Below are 24,804 nucleotides of genomic sequence, written 5' to 3'. Positions count from 1 at the left end.
CATTTTAATTGTCTTTCTGTCCTTTCCTGACCCAGAAAGCAGAATGAGTAAGTCTGTTAGAAAATATAATGTTAAATAAATTGAATATCTTATGTGACCTTTTAACTTTGACAGCCCTAAAAGTACATTTGGTGAATGCTCTTTTTCTAGAGACTCGAATTTTCCTAATTTGAAAAGTTGGTGGGTTGCTTGAAAGACTAATCGGTCGTGAAGCCCTGTGTACAATTACAGTCACCTGACCCTGACTGTATGTGTATCTGATAGGAGAAATTACATAAGATGCATTCTTGCATTCAAAAACAGTTCAACAGAGCACTATTGGACAATTGTGTCCCTTTGCCAACTGGAATGGCATTCATTTTAATATTGCTGTCAACTGTATGCCACATATGCCATGCTAACTTTTCTTTTTGTTTCTCACCTTGGTTCAACCCTGCTACCATACCCTCCCTCCATTCACCTAACCCAATTTGGGCCCTAACATTTAAATAACCTTTTATATTCCCAAAACAGTATGGGTGTGTTTTTCACTCTGCAGGCATAAGCGGTGTGTTGCGTGGTGTTTATGTGATGATCCATGACACAATATCCTCTTTGTTTTCTCTGCGGTCTGTTGTCCTGTGACTCTGTGTGTGTTTTTATCCAGAGTGAGGCAGGCTCTGGAAACAGCATGCTCCTCAGATGAGACCAAGGTGGTGGAACTGGTGATGCCTAAGGTCAGAGGTTATTTAAGCAGACTTCTGGCCCTTACACAGACCTTCATCTCCCCCAGCCTACTCAGGTCTGAACGTAATTCTCATTCTTAAAGCAAATCACTTTCATCCTTTGGTTTACAAAAATTAAGTCTAAAGTCTAAATACTAATAGATTGTTCAGCATTCAAAATGTAACAAAAATGTAAAATAACCCTTGGTAGGTCGCAAAAGTCCACATTGAAAATCTGAGATTTAAAATCCATTTTTGGGGGATTTTGAAAAGTTAAAGGAATTGTCAAATGAAGAAATATTTCACCCCATGCATTTCTTGGTCACTAATTAAAGGAACACGCCGACTTTTTGGGACTTTAGCTTATTCACTCACCGTATCCCCCAGAGATAGATAAGTCCATACACACCCTTTTCATCTCTGTGCGTGCCGTAACACTGTCTGACGCACCCACCGCTAGCCTAGCTTAGCACAAAGACTGGAGGTAAACGGCTCCAGCTAGCATACTGCTCTCAATAAGTGACAAAATAACGCCAACATTTCCCTATTTACATGTTGTGATTTATATAGTCACAGCGTGTACAAATAACAAGGTCACATGGGACACAGCCATCTTCTAACCGTATACATACTGGGGACTATATTCTCAGAAAGCGAAGCACTGCTACTTGGGCGGAGTGATTTGCTCGCAGCACCTGAGAAGCCCTGTGGTGAGGAGCAGAGAGTTCGCTCAGAGTTGGAGTAAATCACTCCGCAGAAGTAGCAGTGCTTCGCCTTCTGAGAATATAGTTCCCAGTATGTTTACTGTTAGGTTAGAAGATGGCTGTGTCCCATGTGACCTTGTTATTTGTACACGCTGTGATTATACAAATCAAAACATGTAAATAGGAAAATGTTGGCGTTATTTTGTCACTTATTGGGAGCTGTATGCTAGCTGGAGCCATTTACCTCCAGTCTTTGTGCTAAGCTAGGCTAGCGGTGGGTGCGTCAGACAGAGTTACAGCACGCATGGAGATGAAAAGGGTATGTATGGACTTATCTAACTCTGGGGGATACGGTGAATAAGCTAAAGTCCCAAAAAGTCGGCGTGTTCCTTTAAATAAGCAAACTTGGGACTTTGACCATGTGAACTCATTTGTACAAGTATTTTTCAGCATTTCAGTCGTCTTTAAGTTTTTTTTCGGTTCAGCAGTGTGACATGACTTTTTAAAAGCTCAGATATTCCATGTAGCGTTTTAATTAAAATGAGGTCATGAAGGCTACATAACTGCCCTATATGATTTACTAAGAACTAAAATATTATAGCTTTTAATGAAGGGCAGCTTGACATTCTTAAGGAAACTGCTGTCACTGCTTGATATGTCATGTCAACCGTCCCTCTGCAGATTATTATTAAGATATTTTGATCTTTTTAGTCGATGTCTCCCCAAACTCTTTTAGGATTGTGAGCTGGATGCTGCTGAAGTTCTTCAGTTTAATGTTCTGCAATGTACAGATCAACCTCAACCAGCTGGCAGCTTTACACCGTGCCACACGACTGGTAACCAAATATCCAGCCTTTACAACTCCAATTCCAGAAAAGTTCATTTTGTTTAATGTTTATTAAACTGACAACAGTAAAAAAAACTAAAAAAACATTTCCAATATTTTCACTGGCCAACTTAATTGTATTTTGTAAATATAAACTAATTTTGATTTTGATGGCTGCAACCCACTCCAAAAAAGTTGGGACTGAGGCAAAATAAAAGTGAAAAGATCACAGAAAAGCAAAGTTAAATGGTCCACAATTAGCAGTTGTACTGGTAATAAATGAGGGTATCGTGTTTGGGTATAAAACGATAATACTGCAGGGGCAGTCGTGGCCTAATGGTTTGAGAGTTGGACTTGTGGGTTCGATGCTCAATACCGACAGGAAAGGACTGAGGTGCCCTTGAGCACTGGTGCCCTGCTCCGGTTGTGTGTGTGTCCACGGCTTGCAGTTTGTGTGTGTCCACTACTCACTGCTCCTAATATGAGTGCACTAACATGGATGGGTAAAATGAAGAGGACACTTCACGTCACGTCACTTTGCTCCACTTCACTAATGGAGCATCTCAGTCTTTGTAAGCAAATATGTGTCATGGCTCACCACTTTGTGCCATGAGAGAATTGTCTATGCGATATTGCGAAGTAGTTTGGTATTTCTGCATCTAGCTGCATATAGTGAAAAGATTCAGGGAATCCAGAGAAATCTCAGTCTGTGTAGGACAAGGCAGGAAACCTCCATTGGATGTGCATGACCTTTGAGCCCTCAGATTGCACTGCATGAGAAACCTTCATGCTACTCTGTTAAATAAAGCCACATGTGCTCAGAAGTACTTTGGAAAACCGTTGTTACTTAGCACAGTCTGTTGCTGCATCAAGAAATGCAACTCGAATCTCTGTTACGCAAGGAGAAAGCTACACATCTGTTCAATGCAGAGATGCCGCTGATGTTCTCTGGGCCCGAGCTCTTCTCAGATGGTCCAAAATATACTGGAAACGTGTGCTGTGGTCGTAGGGTTGGGTATCGTTTTTTTTTTTTTTTTTTTATACCAGCCACCTAACCCAACTACAATAATTTAACACTAAATAACACTACTGTACTAATAACAGCAAAGTCTGTATTCTTGGTATGCTAAAAAACAGCTTTAAATTTCAGCAGTCCTTTTCACATTTTTTGCCTTCTCGCGCAAAATACGACACCTCTCCTGACTTACTGCATGTCCTGCACAAGGTGAGCGTTATTTTAGAACGCATCACCTTAAATGCTGTGCCGCAAAACCCCTCGTGGAAGAAGAACGCTGTCATGTTTACAGCTGTGACAATGAGCTCTTATCAGGATCAACTGAATGTTGGATTTCAAAAGTATGTGAAGTTTGCGGCTCTATTGTTGCAGTAAACTTGCACAACGTTCTTGAATGATTCATTTATTAGATGTATACGCCGGTCTGTTATTGTAGGGATAAAATGTCGACCTCACATTTTCACACTAAACATGATGCAGAACAAAACAAACTACGATTGGTTGTGTTACATGTCAGTCAGTCTTTGGCTGATATTTTTACTCTTAAATACATAAGTGAATGTGGTTTGTCATTTAAAAAACCTTGATAATGATCATTCATGTTAGTTGATCTATAACGCGCCATGTTAGTAGGCTAAGCACCGCAGTTCAGAGAACTGTATGTCAACACGTCAATTCATCCACTTCTCCCGAAATACTTTAAAGGGGCTGGTGAAGTGTGAGAAGAATAGAGTAAATTTTATAGTTACCTACACAATGTGCATCTAAACACGTCATCGATTTATAATTGAAAGGATTGTTATTGCCGCTTCCATAGTCATCAGTGTGTATTTTACAAACTATAAATGTTGTTTTGCTAATAATTATGTGTATTTGAATGTCTGAATCCTAAAATAAACCTTACGTGGTTGAAAACCCAGAATAGTTGTGATAACAGGCTAAATAACAGCGCCGTCTCTGCAGCGCCAGCCAATGTGCGAACGCAGATTTTAATTTAGAAGTTGATGATCACGCGATCTGAACGTCTAATCACACTGGTGTGAACGATCGTACACGTCAAAGGGTTAACCAGCGATCACATGCGGTGATGATGCTTGCGTCCGTTTCGGAGAACCAGAGTGCAAATATTTCAAAACGAGAGCTGAGGCACCAAAATCTGCGTTTTGGTTACATACCGGTTACTTAGGTACCGGTTCCATATTGGTACCAGGTTTCGGTACCCAACCCTAGTGGTCAGATGAGTCCATGTTTCCATTTGTTTTGGTGCAAAAGCAAACATCTGTCATGGTATGGGGGTGCATCAGTGCAAACGGCATGGGTGACTTGAATATGTGTGAAGGTACCATTGACGTGGAGGCTTATACTGGGATTGTACAGAGACTTCAAGATGACATTCAAGAAGACAATTCCAGACCTCATTCTGCATGTGCTACAACAGAGTGGTTTCATATGAACTCTACACCGTACAGTGGGACTGACCTGCGTGCGGTCCAGATCTGTCTCTTATTGAAAATGTATGGCTCATGAAAAGGAGAATCTGACAACGATGACCACCGACTGTCGAGCAGACGTCTTATATCAGGCGAGATTGGGCAAAAATGACCAGAAAACAATTAGGATCCTCAATTCCAAAACATTTAAAGTGTAATTAAAAGGAAAGGTGATGTGACACTGTGGTAAACATTTTTTGGAGTGTGTTGCAGCCATCAAAATCAAAATTCGGTCATATTTACAAAATACAATACAGTTTGACAGTGAAAACATTGGAATTTTTTTTCTTTGTGCTTCTGTCAGTAAAAAGAAGTTGAAAGAGAATTAACATATCACAGATTCATTACAATTTTACAAAATGTTTTTTTTTTTTGGAATTGGGGTTGTATTTCTTCACCCCATTCTCTCATATTACCAGCTTTCCTTCCCTGTAGGCATCCTGTGCTTCATGTATTGCATGCTTTCATTCTTCCTATATCTCATTAGTCTTTACTGCTTTTCTTCTTTCAACACTATTTCTCCTAAAGTGTCTTTTTTTTCTTTTTCTTACATTTGCAGTGTTTTTCTGACCAAAACTCAGTTATTCTCGATTTCACTGTATGATGTTGCGATTTAAATATATGAAGCTGAAGGCTGCTCTCTATATCAAAATGCTCTTTTTGTGTGTGCCTCTCTTTCTTTCTCCCTCTCTCAAGCTATTGCTCCATTTATCCTGTTTACACATTTATTTTTATTGCAGTCAGGTTTTCCACCTCAGGCTTTTGGTCACAAATAATCCTTTATATGGAAGTAAAAGCACACTTTGAAAGCTTTTTTGTTACATTTGATTGTGTGATTCTTACATCTGGTGCAAGTGCAATATGAAACAAAACATCAGAGAACCGATTAGACCTCATCTAGCTTGTGGTTTTATAACCAATTAAACATGCATTCTACAGCACAGCCAGAAATCATCTTTTTGGCCTCAGTCCATGTGCATGACTCCGGAAGGTATTGAGCTCACCTGTTCACCTACTTGCCAGTTGCCGCCCACCTGAATAGCACTGATACATTTCTGCACCACTCAGTTTAACTCCACAAAAAGAGAGTTTGACAGAATTCAGTACATATAATACAAAATCCTATTCATTATCAGCATTGTTGCCTTGTTTTAAATATATATATTAATATATATATTTTAGGCTGATATGCGTCTATCTCATGTGAGTGTAGATGATTTGAAACCCTTTTAAATAAAATGTTTCTTAGTTAGGGGTAAAACTTTATTAATGAGGAAAAAACATTTACATTTTTACTGTTCATGTCTGTGTAAATGTATATTTATTCCAAATAATAGCTATAAGAATGCAGAAATAAATTTGAGATTTCATGTAGGCTCTATATATAAAATGATGGGTAGAATACTTGATCAGAGTTAAGATGAACAATGTTTTGTTTGCTGTAATAGGGCTATTGTGACCTTTAACCTGTGCTCTTGGCTCTCAGTGGTTGTTAAATAAGAAGGCATCAATTTAGAAATATCAGCACAGTTGGTACAAAGGGTCTAGAAACACAATCTGAGTGCCATTTTCTGAAGTACAAAAACAGTTCATTTACGGGTTCATTTTCAAGTGCGCACTTAGCACTGAACTTTATTTCTCCCTGCACTGAAGTGTCCTCTAATTTTGTCCGTGTCTGTGTGTGTGTGTTGTAGAAAGCTCCGCTGGTTTATGTGTGTGTTCGGCAGAGCGGCATCGATCATGCTCTCATTTGTCTGACTCTTTTCTGCCACAACTTGAGGGTTCCCTACACCATTTATCCAGCCCACGTCCAACAAACCTGGCTAAGGTACACACACACACACACACACATACACTCGCTAAAAACACGATACACTCATCATGTAGCACCCACAGATGCATAGTTTGCTTAGAGAGGTTCTTTTTGCAAGGTTACCCCCCCTTCCTGCCCTCTAATATTGTAAATGTACATTTCCGCTCTGTTTGTGTCAGCCGTACTATTGTTAAAAAGAACATTCTAGTTCATTAGTTTCGTACTAGTTCGGTGCAAGCGCAGCAGATTCTAAAGTTCAGTGCACTTTTTCAGTCTGTTAGACAGCCAACGGAAGCACCTGTTCGCATTTAACAGGGCATAATGGTTCGGTAAGTAATGAAACATACAATTCTTAAAGAATCATGACACAGAGTGCTGGAAACGGCAGTCGACCGCGGCGAGGGAGTGGTGGGGGTAAATAGTTTCCTCCTGCAGTTAACGGAAGACTTCGACTCCAAGCCGTGGGGAAGTTTGTGCTTTGTTTACAAGGCTACATCAATAATTACTTAATAGCTGTTTATACAAATTGCCCTGTCAGTAATTGTTAATGTATTTATGATATGCTTCAAGCTTAAGGAGCAATGCTTGATTGATTGTCACTGGATGTGGAGCACACATGAATACAAATGTAAAAATGCAGCTTGAACAGTTCACACTTTTTCATTTGCTAAAAAAAAAGTCCAAGTCCAAGTTTCAAATGTGCCACAAATTCACTGGGGGAAAGAAACAAACAAGATTTTTCTTGCTCTTTTGAAAGAAGAGTTAAATGTGTTATGTTCTCAACCTTTTTTATTTGAACCCCCCCCTCCCCATATAAACAAGACATTTTCAGGTGCTCAAAGCAGCTTGTTTTCAAACTTTATACACACAAACTGGGAGCAGTTATATATTTAATTAGCCACAAATAATGTTGTCATTCCGGAAGTATCAAGAACTGTAGGTTCTTGAATAGAAACAACAAAGGAGGAAAATGTGATTTCAGTTTACATCTCGTTTTTTTTTTTTTTTTTTTACATTTTAATTTAGATTATAGTTAGATTATTTAAAAATATTATTAATAAGTTAGTATTAGTCTTCTTGCAGCCCCATTTGAAGTTTGCTGAGGCCCCCTAGTGGGCCCTGGGCCCTTTTCCATTCAAATTCTCTGACAGTGTTTCCTGCAGTTGTCATATAATGTTGGTGATGTGCTGCTACCAAATTTATGTTTTAGCGGTGTTGTGAGCTTAATCTGACTGAACGACTGCCTGAGGTGAAATAATAAAAATACTTGTTGGCTTGAATTGTTCTAATGAGTTGGAGTTGGATGAAGAATCGTTGATTTCTTTGTGCTTTCCATCCCTATTCTCAGTGCTAAACTCCCCAGACCTTTTGAATTTTGTTGGTTCCTGGATTCTTAATTCATAACAATAAAGCAGCAAAAAGTGGAAAATGGTCATTTTACGTGGATGAATCAGTAAACACAATTTCAGGCACTAGCAAGGACCTTATCCACTAAACAACAGTCTACTCATGACTCAATTGCCTGCGATCTGCCGGCGACACGATTATGAGGGTTGCGCGTTAAAATGTAGCTGGTATTTATCAACATCTCTGCATGACACCTTTGTTGTAGGTGTTAGAAAGTATCTAATGGAGTGCCATTATGAAATATGTGCTTGTTCTGCCTTTTTATATTGAACAAAGCAGTTAAACAAGATATTAGTACATTAGTACAATATTGCAAAGTGTTTCTTAAGCAGCAAATCAGCATATTAGAATAATTTCTGAAGGCTCACGTGACACTGAAGACTAGAGTAATGATGCTGAAAATTCAGCTTTACCATCACGTAAATTACATTTTAAAATAAAAAAGTTATTTGAAATATTTCACAATATTTCGGTTTGTACTGTATTATTTATAACATGAACGCAGCTTTCATGAACATAAGAGACTTCTTTCAAAAACATGAAATAAATAAAACAACTCACTGACGCCAGATGTGTGAACAATAATTAGAAACATAAAAGGAAGGTTTGTCTTCATACATGTTTGCCACTGGCAAACATGTATGAAGACAAACCTTCCTTTGGCATCCTGTGACTTGAAAGGCTCTGAAGTTATGTTGACATTTCCTGCAAGTCAATAGAATCAGTAGCCTTGAAGTTTTTCATGGTGCATTCTGGGAATTTCAAGGCAGAAAACATTGCAGTTCTCCAACTATTTTGATAATAAATGTGAGTAGAAATGGCTGAACCCTTTTGCAGTGCACCTACCACTGAACTAGGGATGGGATTGAGACTCCCTAAATTCTGACCTTGTCTTTAAGTAGACATCAGGGGAAAAAAATAGTGCTATGGAAGTGCTTTTATATGGCCCCTTTGAAGTCTCATCTATGTTGATGTTTATTTGGCTGAATAACCTAAAGGAATGTCCCATTAGTCACTGTTAATTGAGACCGTTTTGTCTTCTCAGGTCCATCCTTCAGAGGCTGGGTGTCGTCTTGCTCCCAGAAGGCACTGGTTCAGAGCGAGACGTGGAGATGGACAGCCTCTATTCTCCAGTCATGACCTCTGTAAGCCCCCGCAAAGGCTGAGTTTGCTGTTCTGTTTGAATTGCTCAGATTCAGCACATAAGACAAGCGAAACAGACTCTTGCTTAAAGGTTTAGTTCACCCAAAATGAAATTGATGTCATTAGTTACTCACCCTCATGTCATTCCAAACCCGTAAGACCTTCGCTCATCTTCGGAACACAAATTAAGATATTTATGATGAACTCCGAGAGGTTTCTGAACCACCCATAGACAGCAATTTAATTGCCACTTTCAAGTCCCAGTGAGGTAGTAAAGACATCATTAAAATAGTCCATGTAACTGCAGTGCTTCAACCTTAATGTTATGAAGTGACGAGAATACTTATTGGCTAGCTCCTGTGTCAGCATCACACACGTGTCGTAGTGCTCACGTGACCAGTGTCAGCCAATAGTGAGGCGGCGTTCTGACGTAGAGCCCAGAAGCGCTGCACTGTTTACACTACTTCAATTGTGTAGGAGAATGATGTGGAAGAGAAGAGATTGTTGAATAAAGTCGTTATTTTGAGGGTTTTTTGCACACAAAAAGTATTCCCGTCGCTTCATAACATTAAGGTTGTACTGGAGTCACATGGACTATTTTAACGAGCAGTGTTGTGCAAGTTACTTCCAAACTGTAATACATTATACATTACTTGTTACTGTTATTTAAAAGTAATTCTTTACCTTACAATATTACTGTCTCAGAATTGTAATGCGTTACATTACTCCTGTATTACTTTTGAGTTACTTTCACCAAAATAACTACAGAAGTAGAACTTAACATTCTAAAATGACTATAGGGCTGTAACGATATGCAATATAAAACCAAAATCGTGAATCGAGATCCACGAACCTGTGTCACGGTGTGAGAAGGCAGAATCGCAACGCGTCCCTTCCAACTCCCAGAGTTATCCTTCCCGTCCAGATCCAATGCTACCACATCTTTAAATTACTATTAGTATTATTTGAAGTTAACATTATAAAATACGTAGACCTACACACCACAAACCTAGTTGAGGATAAATTCTTTCAAATTGAGCAATTTCAGCATTAAGGCCATTGCACACTGAGTCCGAAATTTTCGTATGCGTTTTTTCGTGTTCGTCAGCAGTAAAATTCGTCACGCACAGAAACCTTGCACACTGAGTCCGATGCGTATTTATTAAACCTTTGCGGAAAAAAACGCAAAAAATACTAAATGGATTCGTCAAGCAGTGAGGATGAATTTGTTGCCCTCTTTCTTCTTAAAAAGAGAAAAAGAAAGAGGAAATATTGGGTCCATTATTTGCGAGTTGCGAAATTATCCCAATTAAACGATTCAAAATTTACCTCAGTATGTCAGTGGAACAGTTTGATGCTTTGCTAGCGATACTGGAGCCACATATTCAAAAGAACACCACCAATTTCCGTGAACCAGTCGATCCTGAACAGAAACTGGCAGTATGTCTATGGACGGACACACACACACACACACACACACACACGCGGCCGGCAGAAGCGCTGGGCAGACAGAACAGCTGTATACCGGTTATGTTTTATTCAGTGTCTTTGTAATCCGCATTTTGTTTTTCATACAGTACTTGTGCTGTGAGACGAAGTGTATCAACTTGTCAGACGTCATTCTGGATTTTGTCGTTCGCTTGTACGGTGGCTCTGAATTTTCAAAAAACCTCACAAAACTGGCTGTGGATGCGAAAAACGCAGAAAATCGAACCCAATCCGAATTTTTTTTTTACGGACGAAAGTTTCGTAGACAGTGTGCAAGCATGATTGACATAACGTGAGGTCGAATTTTTTTTTTAACGTGCGAAAATTTCGGATGCGAATTTCGGACTCAGTGTGCAATGGCCTTTATGGATGTGACATTTGCAGTAAAAACTTGAAATATAAATTCTCAGAAAATGCATTTAATACCAATATATTGAAACGTCTGTTTATATATCCATAGGCTACTCCCTTAATAAAAGAATCTTTAACTTTTAGGTAGCAAAATATTTTTTTGTAATTCTGTGAATTACACAAAGCAAACCAAAAGTAGTACTACCCACCGGATGAAGAAGGGTTGGCTCTCCACAGAACATAATATATTTATTTTATTTTATTTTTCGTGTTCGCATTAATGAGGAAAAAACAATGTTACGGACGTGACAGTTCTCAGTTACGGATGCGAGCGCTCTGAAAGCGGCACTAAAAGACTGTTTAAAACTTTCACAGAGACCTCAAGCAGAAAGCACAAAGCCTGTCTTTAAATTTAATTTCGTTTTGTATTAATTTTATCTTAAAGGTCCCGTTTTTCCTGTGTTTTTGAAGCTTTGATTGTGTTTACAGTGTGCAATATAACATGTGTTCATGTTTCGCGTGTAAAAAAACACAGTATTTTTCACACAATTTACTTATCTGTATACCACTGTTTTCACTGTCCTAAAAACGGGCTGATGACTTCCTTGTTCTATGAAGTCCCTCCTTCAGAAATACGTAACGAGTTCTGATTGTGCCAGCGGTTCCTGTGTTGTGATTCGACAGCAGCTTAGTGCACGTTGCCCGGAAAGGTCACGCCTCTTACCATAACGCAACTCTTCCTCTTCTCCGTGGGAGCGCAACAAGACCACGCCCCCTTTCAGTCAAAAAACTGTTCTAGTGACGTCATTAAAGCAGGAAGTAGAGGGATGTAGTCCAAACCGGCCGTTCGCTGTAGGCTTTGAAAGGGCACTTCTGTTAAATAAAATATCTCGCTTGGCATTGAACTTTATGCTCTAACAGCAACATTACACACTAACTAAAGTTTGAAAAATGGGATCACAAAGAACAGGACCTTTAATTTTAATCCATGTTTCATCAACCAATTCCCTGTATTCCCAAATAAGAAGTAAATATAGTAGACAATTGATAAACACGACACGGAGGCGCCGGCGCGTGAAGAGCGCGTCTCATAAATGAACCGAAACTCAGCGCCTACTTGCCTCACAGACATGTCTACTTTTAAACAGAACAATTCAAAACGAAAGAAAACAGACTGTTCTCTGCTTATGTAATCCGTATGAAATGTGCATTTCTCTCTGGCGCGTTCACTACTGCGAAGATCGTGAGTCAGCATCGTCAACTTCATTAAAATGTCTCCTTGCTATATTTGATATATTCATAATCATAACTTTTGCCGGTTCTTCGTGACAGCTTTTAGGTGCTTTTATTGGCAGCGCCACCCTTACATTTTACATGAACGCGTCACCACCGCATCAAAAACATGATTGCGTGATGAAAACATGATGAAAAACACCACCTAAACATAGCTTAACTGGTTAGAAAGAAAACACAGAACAAACAGAGTAATGCGCACGTCCATCTCGCGAATGTACAGTCTTCTTCTACCATATTCTCCCATTAGCCGCTTTTCCACTGGCCAGCGCGAGCACAGAGGCCGAAATCATGCCTCGCTGCACTCCTGTAAAACCTGCCCTAAACACGCCGTCACTGGACTATGTCACACAATACAAAGGTACACCAGCAAGAGGGAGATGAATGAAATAAATCGCCATACAAATATCAGAAGCTGTCATTTAGTCTTTATTTACAAACTTACTATTGACTAACCACGAACAGGTAATAACTTGCTTGCATTTTTCATTCGTTAATATCTCGCGGACTTGCTGGGTTTTTTCCCCGTGTTTTTTTTTTGTTTTTTTTAACAATTCAATTTTGGCCTAAAAGTGTGTTGTAACGCAAGCGTTGCTGAACATGTGCAGAGTAAAATATTACTGAAAATTGATTAGTAATGCCTACTGCGTTACAGCAAAAAGTAATATGTTACTGTAATGCATTACTTTTGTAACGCGTTACTCCCAACACTGTTAACGAGGTTTCAAAAATTGAAAAACGAGGTTTCAAAAATTGAAAAACGAGGTTTCACAAATTGAAAAACGAGGTTTCAAAAATGTCTTAATTTGTTTTCCAAAGATGAACGAAGGTCTTACGGGTTTGGAACGACACGAGGGTGAGTAATTAATGACAGAAAGTTTGATTTTGGGTGAACTCTCCCTTTAAGACGTTTGCACAGACACACTGCTTTTGAATGCCATTGATACCAGGTTTAGTCTCATGACGGACAATCACCCACGTTTTCAGGGCGGGTGAGGATACATTAGTAACCTGGCCTTGATGGGCACAGTGGTTCCCATGACAATGGGGCACTTGCGGACTGCAGATGTTTCACTGGGAGGTTGCATGAGTCGCTGAACTCATTACTCTGCCTCGCTGATGCTTGGAGGGGAATAATAAATCTCCTCGGCCTCCAGATTTCATACTATTATCTGAATTTTTTTGGAGGAGCATCTTATTAGCAGTTTAGAAGAAACATTACCAGAATTTGGACGGTGTAGGGGTTTAAACAGGATTTGACAAACTGCATTTGAATCTTGATTGAAAGAAGGGCTGATATGTTTTACTATGAAGGGCTTTGATTAGATATGTGCATATGTGCGACTTCTGATTGGCGTAAATGAACAGAGGAAATAATCTGTCATGCCTGGAATAGCATATGAGCTTATCAGGCTTCTCAAGATGGATTTAGGATTTGTGTGTGTGTGTGTGTGTGTGTGTGTGTGTGTGTGTGTGAGAGAGAGAGAGAGAGAGAGAGAGAGATAAAGGGATAAAGGGATAGTTCATCCAAAAATTTACATTTTGTCATTTACTCACCTTTATATAATTCAAAACCTGTATAAAGTACTTTATTGCATGAATCACAAAAAATGTCAGTGTTGATGCTGTTCTTTCTCATATTAAAACAGACTGAGAGCAGGGGCTGTTAAAGGGATAGTTGAAATATTAAAGAGACAACAATCAAAATACTAATAACAGCCAGATGAACGCGAATGTGTCCGAAGATTAATTGTGGAGTCTTTAACATATGGAAATAAAATCTAAAGGTGGGTAATACATCATTCTCTTCTCTCAGATGTGAGCTCTATTCATCATACTGATGCATCGCCCTCACATCTGTATGGGAAATGTGCAGTCGTGATTTTAGTTAAAACATATTCGATGCACACAAGGAGCAATGACTTTGATGTCACAGACGTCAAATCTGTTGTAAAACTTCTTGAAACAGCAAGTTTGAATCAGTTTTTTTTTATTGTAAACTTAAACTAAAGTTAATTGAAATAAAGTTTAGATGAAAAAAAAAATGAGGAAATGTTAAATGAAAAACAAACTTGGAAAACGTGTTGCAATGACAGCTGAAATAAAATACCTAAAATTAAAATAAATTTAAGCTAAATAGACATTTAAATAGAAAATATTTGAAATAAAAAAATTATAATTATAAAAATGACAAAAGCGCATAAATGACTAAAGCTTAAATTAAAATGAAAACTGAACATTTAAAATTATTCAAAATATCCTGAGACCCAGCAATGGAGTTTTTCTTCTGTAGAGGACATTTATATTTTAGCAAATTTCCCTGACAACATGCATGTCACAGTTTTAAGTCTGGATGTCATGTAAAGAGCACATTTAGGGCTTTGCAGAGATACCAAATGTTTGGAAGTGTAACCATGACAACTCCCTCTGCTTGGACTTTAAAAATAACTGAATGATCAAATTTAGCGCACATGAAATATGATAATATTTTGTAATTATCATTTAAATCAGACTCATTTTCTAATTGTTTGGAAAACGTTATGGGGTTTCAAATCAGAATATTACTTTCTTATACGAAACAGGGCATCGATTTCATACATGTCCACTGCAGAGGACACCAGAACTTACTGCATCTTTATCAGGGATTCTGGAGACACAACAAAGTGAATTGGGAAATAAATTAGATATCAATATTCTTTTGAGATATTCTAATTAAAATATTCCCAATTATTACTCCCATTAGTACATGTCTTTTTTAATTAGCCTACATGTTGCCCCAAGAACACATTAATATGCAGATTAGATAGTGTGTCGATGCATTGCATAGAATTGGAATGGCATTTATGGCCATGTCTACATGTATACTGCATAAAGTAAAAACAAATCTGGTTCTCAGGAGGATAAATACTATAATAATACATAAATTATTACACTTAAATGGTTTGAATATGCACAAGCACGATTAAGATATGAGAGCTAGATTTTTATAATGACTTAATGTTCAGTCTGACAGAACACTACTAGGAATATAGCACATGAGTCACACGAACCATTTCTATGGTGCTTTCTTGAACTTTATGGCCTAGCTGGAGAGCCCTTGGTAGTGACGTAACATCACTAAAACAGTCACCAGAATTTCTCCCTGTGAGTCGTATGCATTTAGAAGGACGCAAGGGTGAGTAAATATGACACAATCGTCAAAATGCTTTGTCCAAGCATTAGAAAAGCACCATTTGATTCTACAGAATTGTCAGCTTGCCACTTTCGCTCTTGCTATAGCTCATATTATCTGTCTCTCCTCTCCTCTCACATATAGACACTTACCTCAAACATACACCAGGCTTTCAATTAATTTTTATGTGATTGATTTTGCAGATATTGCAGTTCATTTATTCTCTGCTTCAGATCTCTTTTACATAAAACTATCCAGCCTCTCTACTTTCCCACAAACATTTTTATCCATCATTTCTCCTCTTTTGTCCCACTCCACAGTTCATTGGCGAGCTGTTACGAGAGGGCGCCGCTCTCAGCGTGGGCATCACCGCAGCCAGAGGTCACGGCGGGCAGTGGCTGGCGCGTGTACATCAGGCCATCAGTGACGGTCTAGTGCCTGATGTTAGCATCGTGCCTGTGGGCGTTTCCTACGATTGCCTACCACGCCACTTTATGCGTCCACAGGTGACGACCTTAATATTAACAATGCACACTCCATTCCATAATGACCCGGCCGTCACCGTCAGTGCACAGGGCTATTAAACAAACCAATAAACAAATTACAAACAGAAGTAGATCCACATTTTTCCTGACAAAGGCAAACATGATAATGGTGGTCATAAGCATAATGATCATTGACCAATTGGGGAAGGATTTACCAAACTTTTAACTCAAGTGATAAACTTTTCATGTTACTCTGTATGCACTATTTTGCTACCGATATCAGTGATGCATAAAAACGTTCAATAACCCACCATAACCAACAGGGGTAACACACTGATCCAACAAAGCTCGACAATCTGTTGCCGTTTAACCTCAGTTTTATGTTGCGAGACAAGTGCTTTGTTTGAGCAAAAAACCATAATTTACCACTTTATTTACAAAATATTAATCTCCAATGCACATTCATGAGAGATGCGTGTTGTGTTGATGCGAGAGCAGATGTTGCGTGAACGTGCGTTGGAGATTAACATTTTGTAAATAAAGTGGTAAATTATTACATTTTTTTGCACAAAAACGAAGCCGTTGCGTCGCTTCATAAAAACGAAGTTAAATCACTGGAGTCACATGGATTTACTTTCATGATGTTACTACCTCTCTTGGCCTTGAAAGTGGTAGTTACGTAGTAGGGGTGTAACGATTCATCTACTACATCGATGTATCGATTTATATTCCTATGATCCAACTACATCGATCTGTGCTCGGCAAGTTGGCCTTCCGGACGACATATATCGATCTAACATCGTTTTAAAAGGTAATGAATCGATTGTATCGATACTAGGAAATAACGCATTTGATTTATGCACGTCAGACTTTATATGGATGTTTTTTCTTAGCACTTTTAATGATAAAGGCGTTAAACGTTACTCGATTCAGTCTGCCTATCTGTGACGTCGTCGCCATGCGTGACGCTCCAGCAGCAGCGCAAAGACAACAAGCAGCGCAAAGTCTCTCACCTCAGAAAGACGGACTTTCCTGTCTCTCAGCCGCTGTACTGCAGTAGCGCGCACTCTTCAATTGCACGCGCAAATGCGCCGGAGCGCGCTGTATCACTTCATTAAAGCGCAAAAGAAATACGAGCATGCAACGTCATAAATTAGCAAGTTAAGAAATAAAAGTAAAATACCAATAAATTACGTTATTGGTACGTCATGTGTGTTGCTATTTATCAGGAGCAGTTTCTATGTTTCTTTACCAGTTCTTCTAAGTATTGTGTATCACCATGGTAGCCTAATTGTTGTTTGTTTCCATAACAAAATGCAACTTACTGGTTATTTTGTATATTTTTATATGACTATGGTGGTTCATACCAAGATTGTATTAACAAAAACTAGTTTGGGACTACTATTTAGCTTAACCTCGCAGTGCCTACTGTTTATCAGTATTTGTCATATTCGTACAATTTTTTTTTGTATGTTACATAAAGGGGGACAGAACTTGTGTGTCAACAATTTTTGTGTAAACAAATGTATTATAATAGGCCTATATAATTCCTAAAAAGGTGGGTCGCGGCTTGATGACCATGTGAATGTGGGTCCCATGGCCAAACTATTCAAAACATCATTCAGTGTTGTGATAATCGTAATTAATAATCGCAATTACAATTTCAAGGGAATAATCGACAGTTATCATTTTTGTCATAATCGTTCAGTCCTACTTTATTCAAATAAAATGTGAATGCATTTGACATTAATTGTTGTTTACTTGTTTGTTTATATCCATAATTAATTGATACCTGATTCCCTTACAAGAATTTTTGGCTAAAAAGTCACTGAATCGATTTCAAGTCACTGAATCGTTTCGGATCGTATCGTTCTAAATGAACCAATATCGTCCTTGAATCGTATCGACAACCACAAATCGCGATACGAATCGAATCGTTGTTAAAACGAATCGTTACACCCCTATTACGTAGACTGTCAATGGAGGGACAGAAAGCTCTCAGATTTCGTTAAAAAGATCTTCATTGGTCTTATGGGTTTGGGACGACATATAGCAATGTGCTATAAACCACACAGACGATTTGCACAGGATTTGCAGTCATGTAGTTTTGTATTTGTAATTCCTGAGGTGAACTGATTCATTACACACTAATTAGCAGCAATATTCAATTAAATAAAACCAGACGCTGTGTTTTTTGCATTTTGATTTGATGATTTTTAATATGCAGATTGTGAGATGTGTTTTCGTCTCACATTTAGAGGGGGAGAGAGGGATAAAGGGCTCTGAGAAATCCATATTATTGTGTGCATCCATTTCAGCCATTCATTTCTCCTCTAATGGCTCTTCACCATTAGAGCGCCGTGAAGATCAGAATAGTTTTCTCGAATTAGATCCAAGTCATTTCCTCAGCTCGTGTGTGTGTGAGTGGCAGCATATTTTTTCATTTGTTTGTGTGCTCTCTAGGCCAGCGTGATGTCTGCTCTGCGGTTTGTGGTCTCCCTGCTGAAGGGTGATCACAGAGGAAGTGTTAGGATCCATTTTGCACAGGCTTTCTCTCTGAAGGTATGACTCACACGCATGGAATTACACACGCTTGCTCATCCGTATACACCAGCAAATAAAATATAATCATTTCATACAAATGTGAGCCTTAGCGCAGTCGTTCTCGGCTGGTGTATTCATGACAGCAGGGAAATAAAACAAAATGCAAATAATAAAATGCAAGCCATATAATAATGCGTAGTAAGTATATCAAAATAAATTGTCTAATAGACTTAAAGGATTAGTTCACTTCTAAATGAAAATTCTGTCATCATTTACTCACCCTGAACACATAAGAATACATTTTGAAGAATGTCAGTAACCAAACAGTTGATGAGCCCCATTGACTTCCATAGTGTTTTTTTTTTTTTTTTTACTACTATGGAAGTCAATGTTGTCCATCAACTGTCTGGTTACCGACATTCTTCAAAATAGCTTCCTTTGTGTTTCTGCAGAAGAAAGAAATTCATATAGGTTTGAAACAAATTGAGGGTGAGTAAATGATGACAGAATTTTCATTTTGAAGTGAACTATTCCTTTGAAAAGGAGGAGAACCATTTGTAGATTCACAAATTTATCTAGAGCTTGGCAATATGGGTAATATTGGGGTTTTCGCAATACCAAAATTTTTGTCAATATTTAGTACCTAATTTTTTTAATTAAATATCTATTGACATTTTTCTTCATAATTTCATGATTCTCAATACCAATAATTTGTATACAGCAAAATATGCTATTGAATTAAAAAAAATATGCTAATATTCTATTGAACACACTCTTTAAAAAAGTTAAACATCAATATACTTGTTGACAAATTGCATAAAACAATGGAACATAACAAATGTACATAACTATTTCAAACAAATACTGGTCTTTTAACGTTTGTTCATCAAACAATCCTATAAATATAAAGCAGAAATTTCAACATTGATCATAAGAAATGTTTCTTGAATATCAAATCAGCATTTAGAATGATTTCTGAAGGATCTTGTGACACTGAAGACTGGAGTAATGATGCTGAAAATTCAGCTTTATAATCACTGGAATAAATGACTTTTAAAAGTTAAAATAGAAAACAGTTATTTTAAATGGTAACAATATTTCTAAATATTACTGTTTTTACTGTATATTTAATCAAATAATTGCAGCCTTGCATTAAAAACATACAATCTTCCAGACCTTTGAATGGTAGTGTGTTTAAATATTGCTTCAATTTATCCATTAAATGTGCTGTATGTAACTTTTTCACTCTACTAAAGCATAAAAATACCATAATATGTTTGCATATATTGAGGAAACATGCTAAGTCCACATACTCATTTCTCTGAAAAACACTTCTACAGCCAGTTATTTTACTTTGAAATGTGTGTTTCCATGCTGGAATGTTGGTCGGTGATACTGCACGTTGCCAATTTTCTTTGTCCATTGCGCTTGTTCCTGTTGCGTGTGCTCAAACTGGCCACCCGTGTGAGAGCCGTCCAGTCTGAGGAGCAGGTGGCGGGAGAAACGACGAGCTCCGATATTTTGAATTGGACTGCAGTACCTATTTCGACCACTAGTTGTCATTCTTACAGACATTTACATTTACATTTATTCATTTTAGCTGACGCTTTTATCCAAAGCGACTTACAATTGCTATATATGTCAGAGGTCGCACGCCTCTGGAGCAACTAGGGGTTAAGTGTCTTGCTCAGGGACACATTGGTGTCTCACAGTGGATTCGAACCCTGGTCTCTCACACCAAAGGCATGTGTCTTATCCATTGCGCCACACCAACATGAAATCACATGATTTCACAATCAATTTAATTGTTGCAAATAATATGCAAATTAAATGTATAAAAGTAATTTACTTAGATATAATACTGATTTGATGCTGTTTGACAGAGAATCAGTTTTTTTTTTTTTTAAAGCTATTAAAGTTATCCATCCAAAGAGCAGTGAGACTTTTCTTGTTTTCTCGCTAATACTATTGTTTGATCGATATTAACTACTTGAATGACTGCGGTTAGACTGCATTCAGATTGCAAGACCTAATGCACAGATAAACTATTTTGGGCCTTCTTAAGAGCATGAATACCCATTTGAGTGGCCACATGTCAAACAGCACTCACGCATTTAATTGAGATGATATACAGTCCTGTTTCTTTTGTTGTGTTCCTTTTTTTGTTTTGAAAACTACATTGTTGGACCTTTTCAGTTTGTGGTAATATTAATACAATTCCATGTTTGATTTTAAGAACTTTTCGTACAGTACTGCCATTTGATGTCCAAAATCTGGGTCTTGAATCAGAACCAGTTTAGATTTATTGCGACAAATCAATTTTTGAAGCTTGTGTATGGGCACTGTGGAAAAGTTTTTAGACTCGTTCTCTTTCTCTCTCTCTCTCTCTCTCTCTCTCTCTCTCTCTCTCTCTCTCTCTCTCTCTCTCTCTCTCTCTCTCTCTCTCTCTCTCTCTCTCTCTCTCGCTCTCTCTCTCGCAGGAGATGTGCGAGAGTGGAAGGTGTCGTGTGGATGGAGGGCGCCCCCTACAGGAACTGCTGTTGACCGCCATACTGAACAACAGGTCTCTTCAATCCCTCTTGTTCCTGAATCTCATTGGCAGAATCCACTCATCATCCATCTCTTCCTATTTGCCACCCTAGCATCTGTCTGCACATATGGTCAAAGACGAAAGAGCTCACGCGTTTCACTTCACTTCACTTCACTTCACTTCACCATCCAGCATCCTTCACTGTAGTCTTTCTTGTCAGTCATGAAGGTCCCTGGGGTTCTGGTCCTCCAGTTCAGTTCTTCTTCACCTTTGTTATTTATCTGATGTACCAAATTGGTAAGACAAAAAAAGCAAGAAAAATAACAGGAAGAACTAATAGTGATGTAAGGATTCTGGCTGAGGATGATGAATGATACCTTTCAGTCCACTTCAGCCAGTTCAACGTATCGCTTTCTTTGAACTTCCTGTGTAACTCGAGTTGCTTAAAACGAGTGCGTTGAACAAACGTTGTATGCACGTGGCTCTAGAGGTCTGATTCAGTCTGCTGAATGACTATTAGATAATACTTATTTAGCATATCATTTGCATCTTTGTATTGTTGTTTTTATTTGTTCTATTTATCACTGACTGTTCACTTGGTTTAAACAATTACTTGAGAAATGTAAGCAGTATTTATAGAGTTTGTAAGATTTTGTAATGTTTTTGAAAGAAGTCTCTAATGCTCACCAAGGTTACATTTTATTCGATCAAATGTACAGTAAAACAGTTATATATTGTCAAATATTATTACAATTTGAAATAAGTTTTCTATCTGAATATATATTAAAATACAATTTATTCATGTGATGCAAAGCACTGAGACTCCAGTCTGCAGAAGCAGAGCTCAAGAGCCAAGTGCATAACATGTTTCTGCAGTGCACTCATTTCAAGCAACTCAGGTTCTCGGGAGAAGCAAGTTATTCCTCATAATGAGCTGGAATATCCTGGAAAATCTACATAGAGCTTCTCATCTGCTCTTCACCCTCTTCTAAGAGCCTCAGGCGCTGTTATACGTTTAAAGCGGAGCATCCACAGCAGGGGAGACCTTATCGTGAATATTCAGCCCTGCAGGGCTCGACATTTGCATTCTGACAGCTTGTAATAATGTATTGTTGTAAAGCCTTTTGTTGTGAACGTTAGGAAGTGAGAACAGTGAACTTGTGATGCAGTCACGTGAGATTTGCGGAGGACTGTAATGTAAATTTAATGGTGGGATTTCAGAGAATGAAAGGATATGAAAGTACACCCCTATATATTAAACAAAAGTATGTTGTAATAAAATGAAATGTGGTTTATTTCATCAGGATGGACTCCATCTTCAACCAGAAGGATGTGTCCTGGCTCCTTCCACCTGCTGTCATGCCTGAACTGCCTCCCGTGGATAGACAGCAGACTATCGCACTGACTCTTCATTTAATGTACTGTGAGTCTGATCAACACACGCAAGCTCTCAAAGATCAAACCCTTGCACTTTAGTAGGTGTTTTATTTATGAGGCTAAGTTTTGTGTGTGTGTCTTATTTTATTTTATTTTTTAGCTTCAACTACAAGTATGGCCGTCATGTCTACCAGTCTGGTGTCCTGTTTGCTGCTGCACAAGCATCGCAGGGTATGTTTTAAAAACTCCTCTTGGGCATCACATCACATATGAAGTATATATATCACTATTAACAGTATTTGGGGGTAACGCATTACAATTAACGTGAGTTACGTAATCGGATTACTTTTTTTTCCAAGTTACGTATAAAGTAACGCATTACTTTTACATTTGCACACAACGTATCTGATTACTTTTTTCTTAATGTTGCTAGATTATGAATTAAAAAAATTATTAGAAAAAGATTGCTTTACTAAACAAATTAAGTAAATCAAGCAAATTACACACACACACACACACACACATATATATATATATATAATATAATATAATTTGCTTTTTACTTGATTTGTTTAATAAAATAATTTATAATCAAAATCGTATTTATTTATATATATATATATATATATATATACACACACTATACACAGTATATATATAATGTTGTTGATCTTTGACAATAGATTATCAATATTTGTCAGTTAATTTGCTATTTATATAACAGATGCAGTAATCTCAATTTAAGTCTGTTTTCCATATTTTATGTGCTCTATGTACAGTGCTATGCATAAGTTTAGACACCCATGCTAAAGTTGACTAAAAAGAGGAATAAAAAATCATCTTTTGGAAATTGAACTTAATGCCTTAATTAGCCCCACATCATCACATAGCCTTCACCATACCTAGAGATTGGCATGGTTTTATTTCAGTTAGCCTAATAGCTGGTTTGATTTGCATTGAGAGATGATCTTATGGAAAGTACTCCATGCCAATCTCTAGGTATGGTGAAGGCTATGTGATGATGTGGGGCTTTTTTAATTCCAAAGGCCAAGGGAACTTTATCAGGATGCATAGTATCCTTTAAAAATAAAAATCTGCCTGCCTCTATGGGAATTTAACATAGGGGTGTCCAGACTTATGCACCCTGTATTTTAAGGAAGAACATTTATTTGTTTACGATACATTATTCATTCACAAAGAAAATTGGTGTCCTTAAAGGTTGGATTTTTCCTAATTTTTTTAATTAAGGCATTAAGTTCAATTTCCAAAAGATGATTTTTTATTCCTCTTTTTAGTCAACTTTAGCATGGGTGTCTAAACTTATGCATAGCACTGTATATATAAACAATGTTACATTAGACTGTTTCTATACTTATGTTAATAAAAGCCTACATTAAATCTGTTCATCATATATAGCAAATTATCTCTTCAAAAAAACAGCTCCATTCATATGAAATACTTTTGTTTCTTTGACATTTTTGAAGCTTGAAAATGTTAAGTGTGTAGGTAGATAGATAGATAGATAGATAGATAGATAGAGAGATAGAGAGAGAGATAGAGAGATATATAGATAGAGAGAGAGAGAGAGAGAGGGAGATAGATAGAGAGAGAGAGAGAGAGAGAGAGAGAGAGGGAGATAGATAGATAGATAGATAGATAGATAGATAGATAGATAGATAGATAGATAGATAGATAGATAGATAGATAGATAGATAGAGAGATAGATAGATAGAGAGATAGATAGAGAGATATATAGATAGAGAGAGAGAGAGAGGGAGATAGATAGATAGATAGATAGATAGATAGATAGATAGATAGATAGATAGATAGATAGATAGATAGATAGATAGATAGATATAATATAGACACAATAAAAATACAATAAAATAAAACATTTTTAATTTCTGCCGATATAGCTGTATCAAGCAATTAACATCTAGGAGTCGGAGCTATTTTATAATAGTACATTAATTGGTTTATTAGTCATCGACTGGTTGTAGATGATTCATACAAGCGTCAAACATGATTCTGCTCGCTTGAATGATTTTGCTAATGATCGTAACAATCTTCTCCCTCTTTCTCAGGGTGTGCGTGTATCCGTGCTGTGCAGGGACATCTGTTGGCTTTTGGAGGAGGTGTTGTTCAGAAACACAGACGTGGGTTTCGGCGGCGCTCTGGTCGGGCTGGTTCATCACGCGCTCTCTCTGCTCCGCCCGTATCTGCTCCTGGCTGCAGCTCCGCCCACGGGAGAACCCATCATCGCACCGCGGCCCGACCCGGAGTCTCTGCTCACCCTGAGCCAACACTGCCATTTGCTCACTCATGTCTTCATACACGAGGCTGTAGGAGGTGGGCAGAGTGTGTTGGTGTTGGCAGGCGTCATGCACCGATCGTTTTTTGAAGGGCAATCAGTGGCACGCTTATTTAGTATACTGTACCTTGGCGAGATAAGATATGACTAA

General features: G+C 37.9%; 1 protein-coding gene across 1 annotated transcript in view; it reads left to right on the top strand.

Moving 5' to 3' along the window:
• gpat2 (glycerol-3-phosphate acyltransferase 2, mitochondrial) overlaps positions 1 to 24,804 on the top strand; it is a 59,403-nt gene that overhangs the window by 25,316 nt on the left and 9,283 nt on the right. Inside the window, exons 6-15 of the mRNA XM_084389563.1 lie at positions 647 to 781; positions 2,145 to 2,244; positions 6,434 to 6,567; positions 9,005 to 9,104; positions 15,727 to 15,912; positions 18,355 to 18,453; positions 20,916 to 20,998; positions 22,270 to 22,388; positions 22,503 to 22,573; positions 24,427 to 24,691. Of these exons, the coding sequence (XP_084245689.1) occupies positions 647 to 781; positions 2,145 to 2,244; positions 6,434 to 6,567; positions 9,005 to 9,104; positions 15,727 to 15,912; positions 18,355 to 18,453; positions 20,916 to 20,998; positions 22,270 to 22,388; positions 22,503 to 22,573; positions 24,427 to 24,691 (1,292 nt within the window). The remainder of the gene's footprint in view (positions 1 to 646; positions 782 to 2,144; positions 2,245 to 6,433; positions 6,568 to 9,004; positions 9,105 to 15,726; positions 15,913 to 18,354; positions 18,454 to 20,915; positions 20,999 to 22,269; positions 22,389 to 22,502; positions 22,574 to 24,426; positions 24,692 to 24,804) is intronic.

This window comes from Rutilus rutilus (assembly GCF_951802725.1).
Source record: "Rutilus rutilus genome assembly, chromosome: 19".
Lineage (NCBI taxonomy): Eukaryota > Metazoa > Chordata > Actinopteri > Cypriniformes > Leuciscidae > Rutilus > Rutilus rutilus.
The sequence above is the reverse complement of the archived record's forward strand: the minus strand, read 5'-3'. Positions and strand labels throughout refer to the sequence as shown.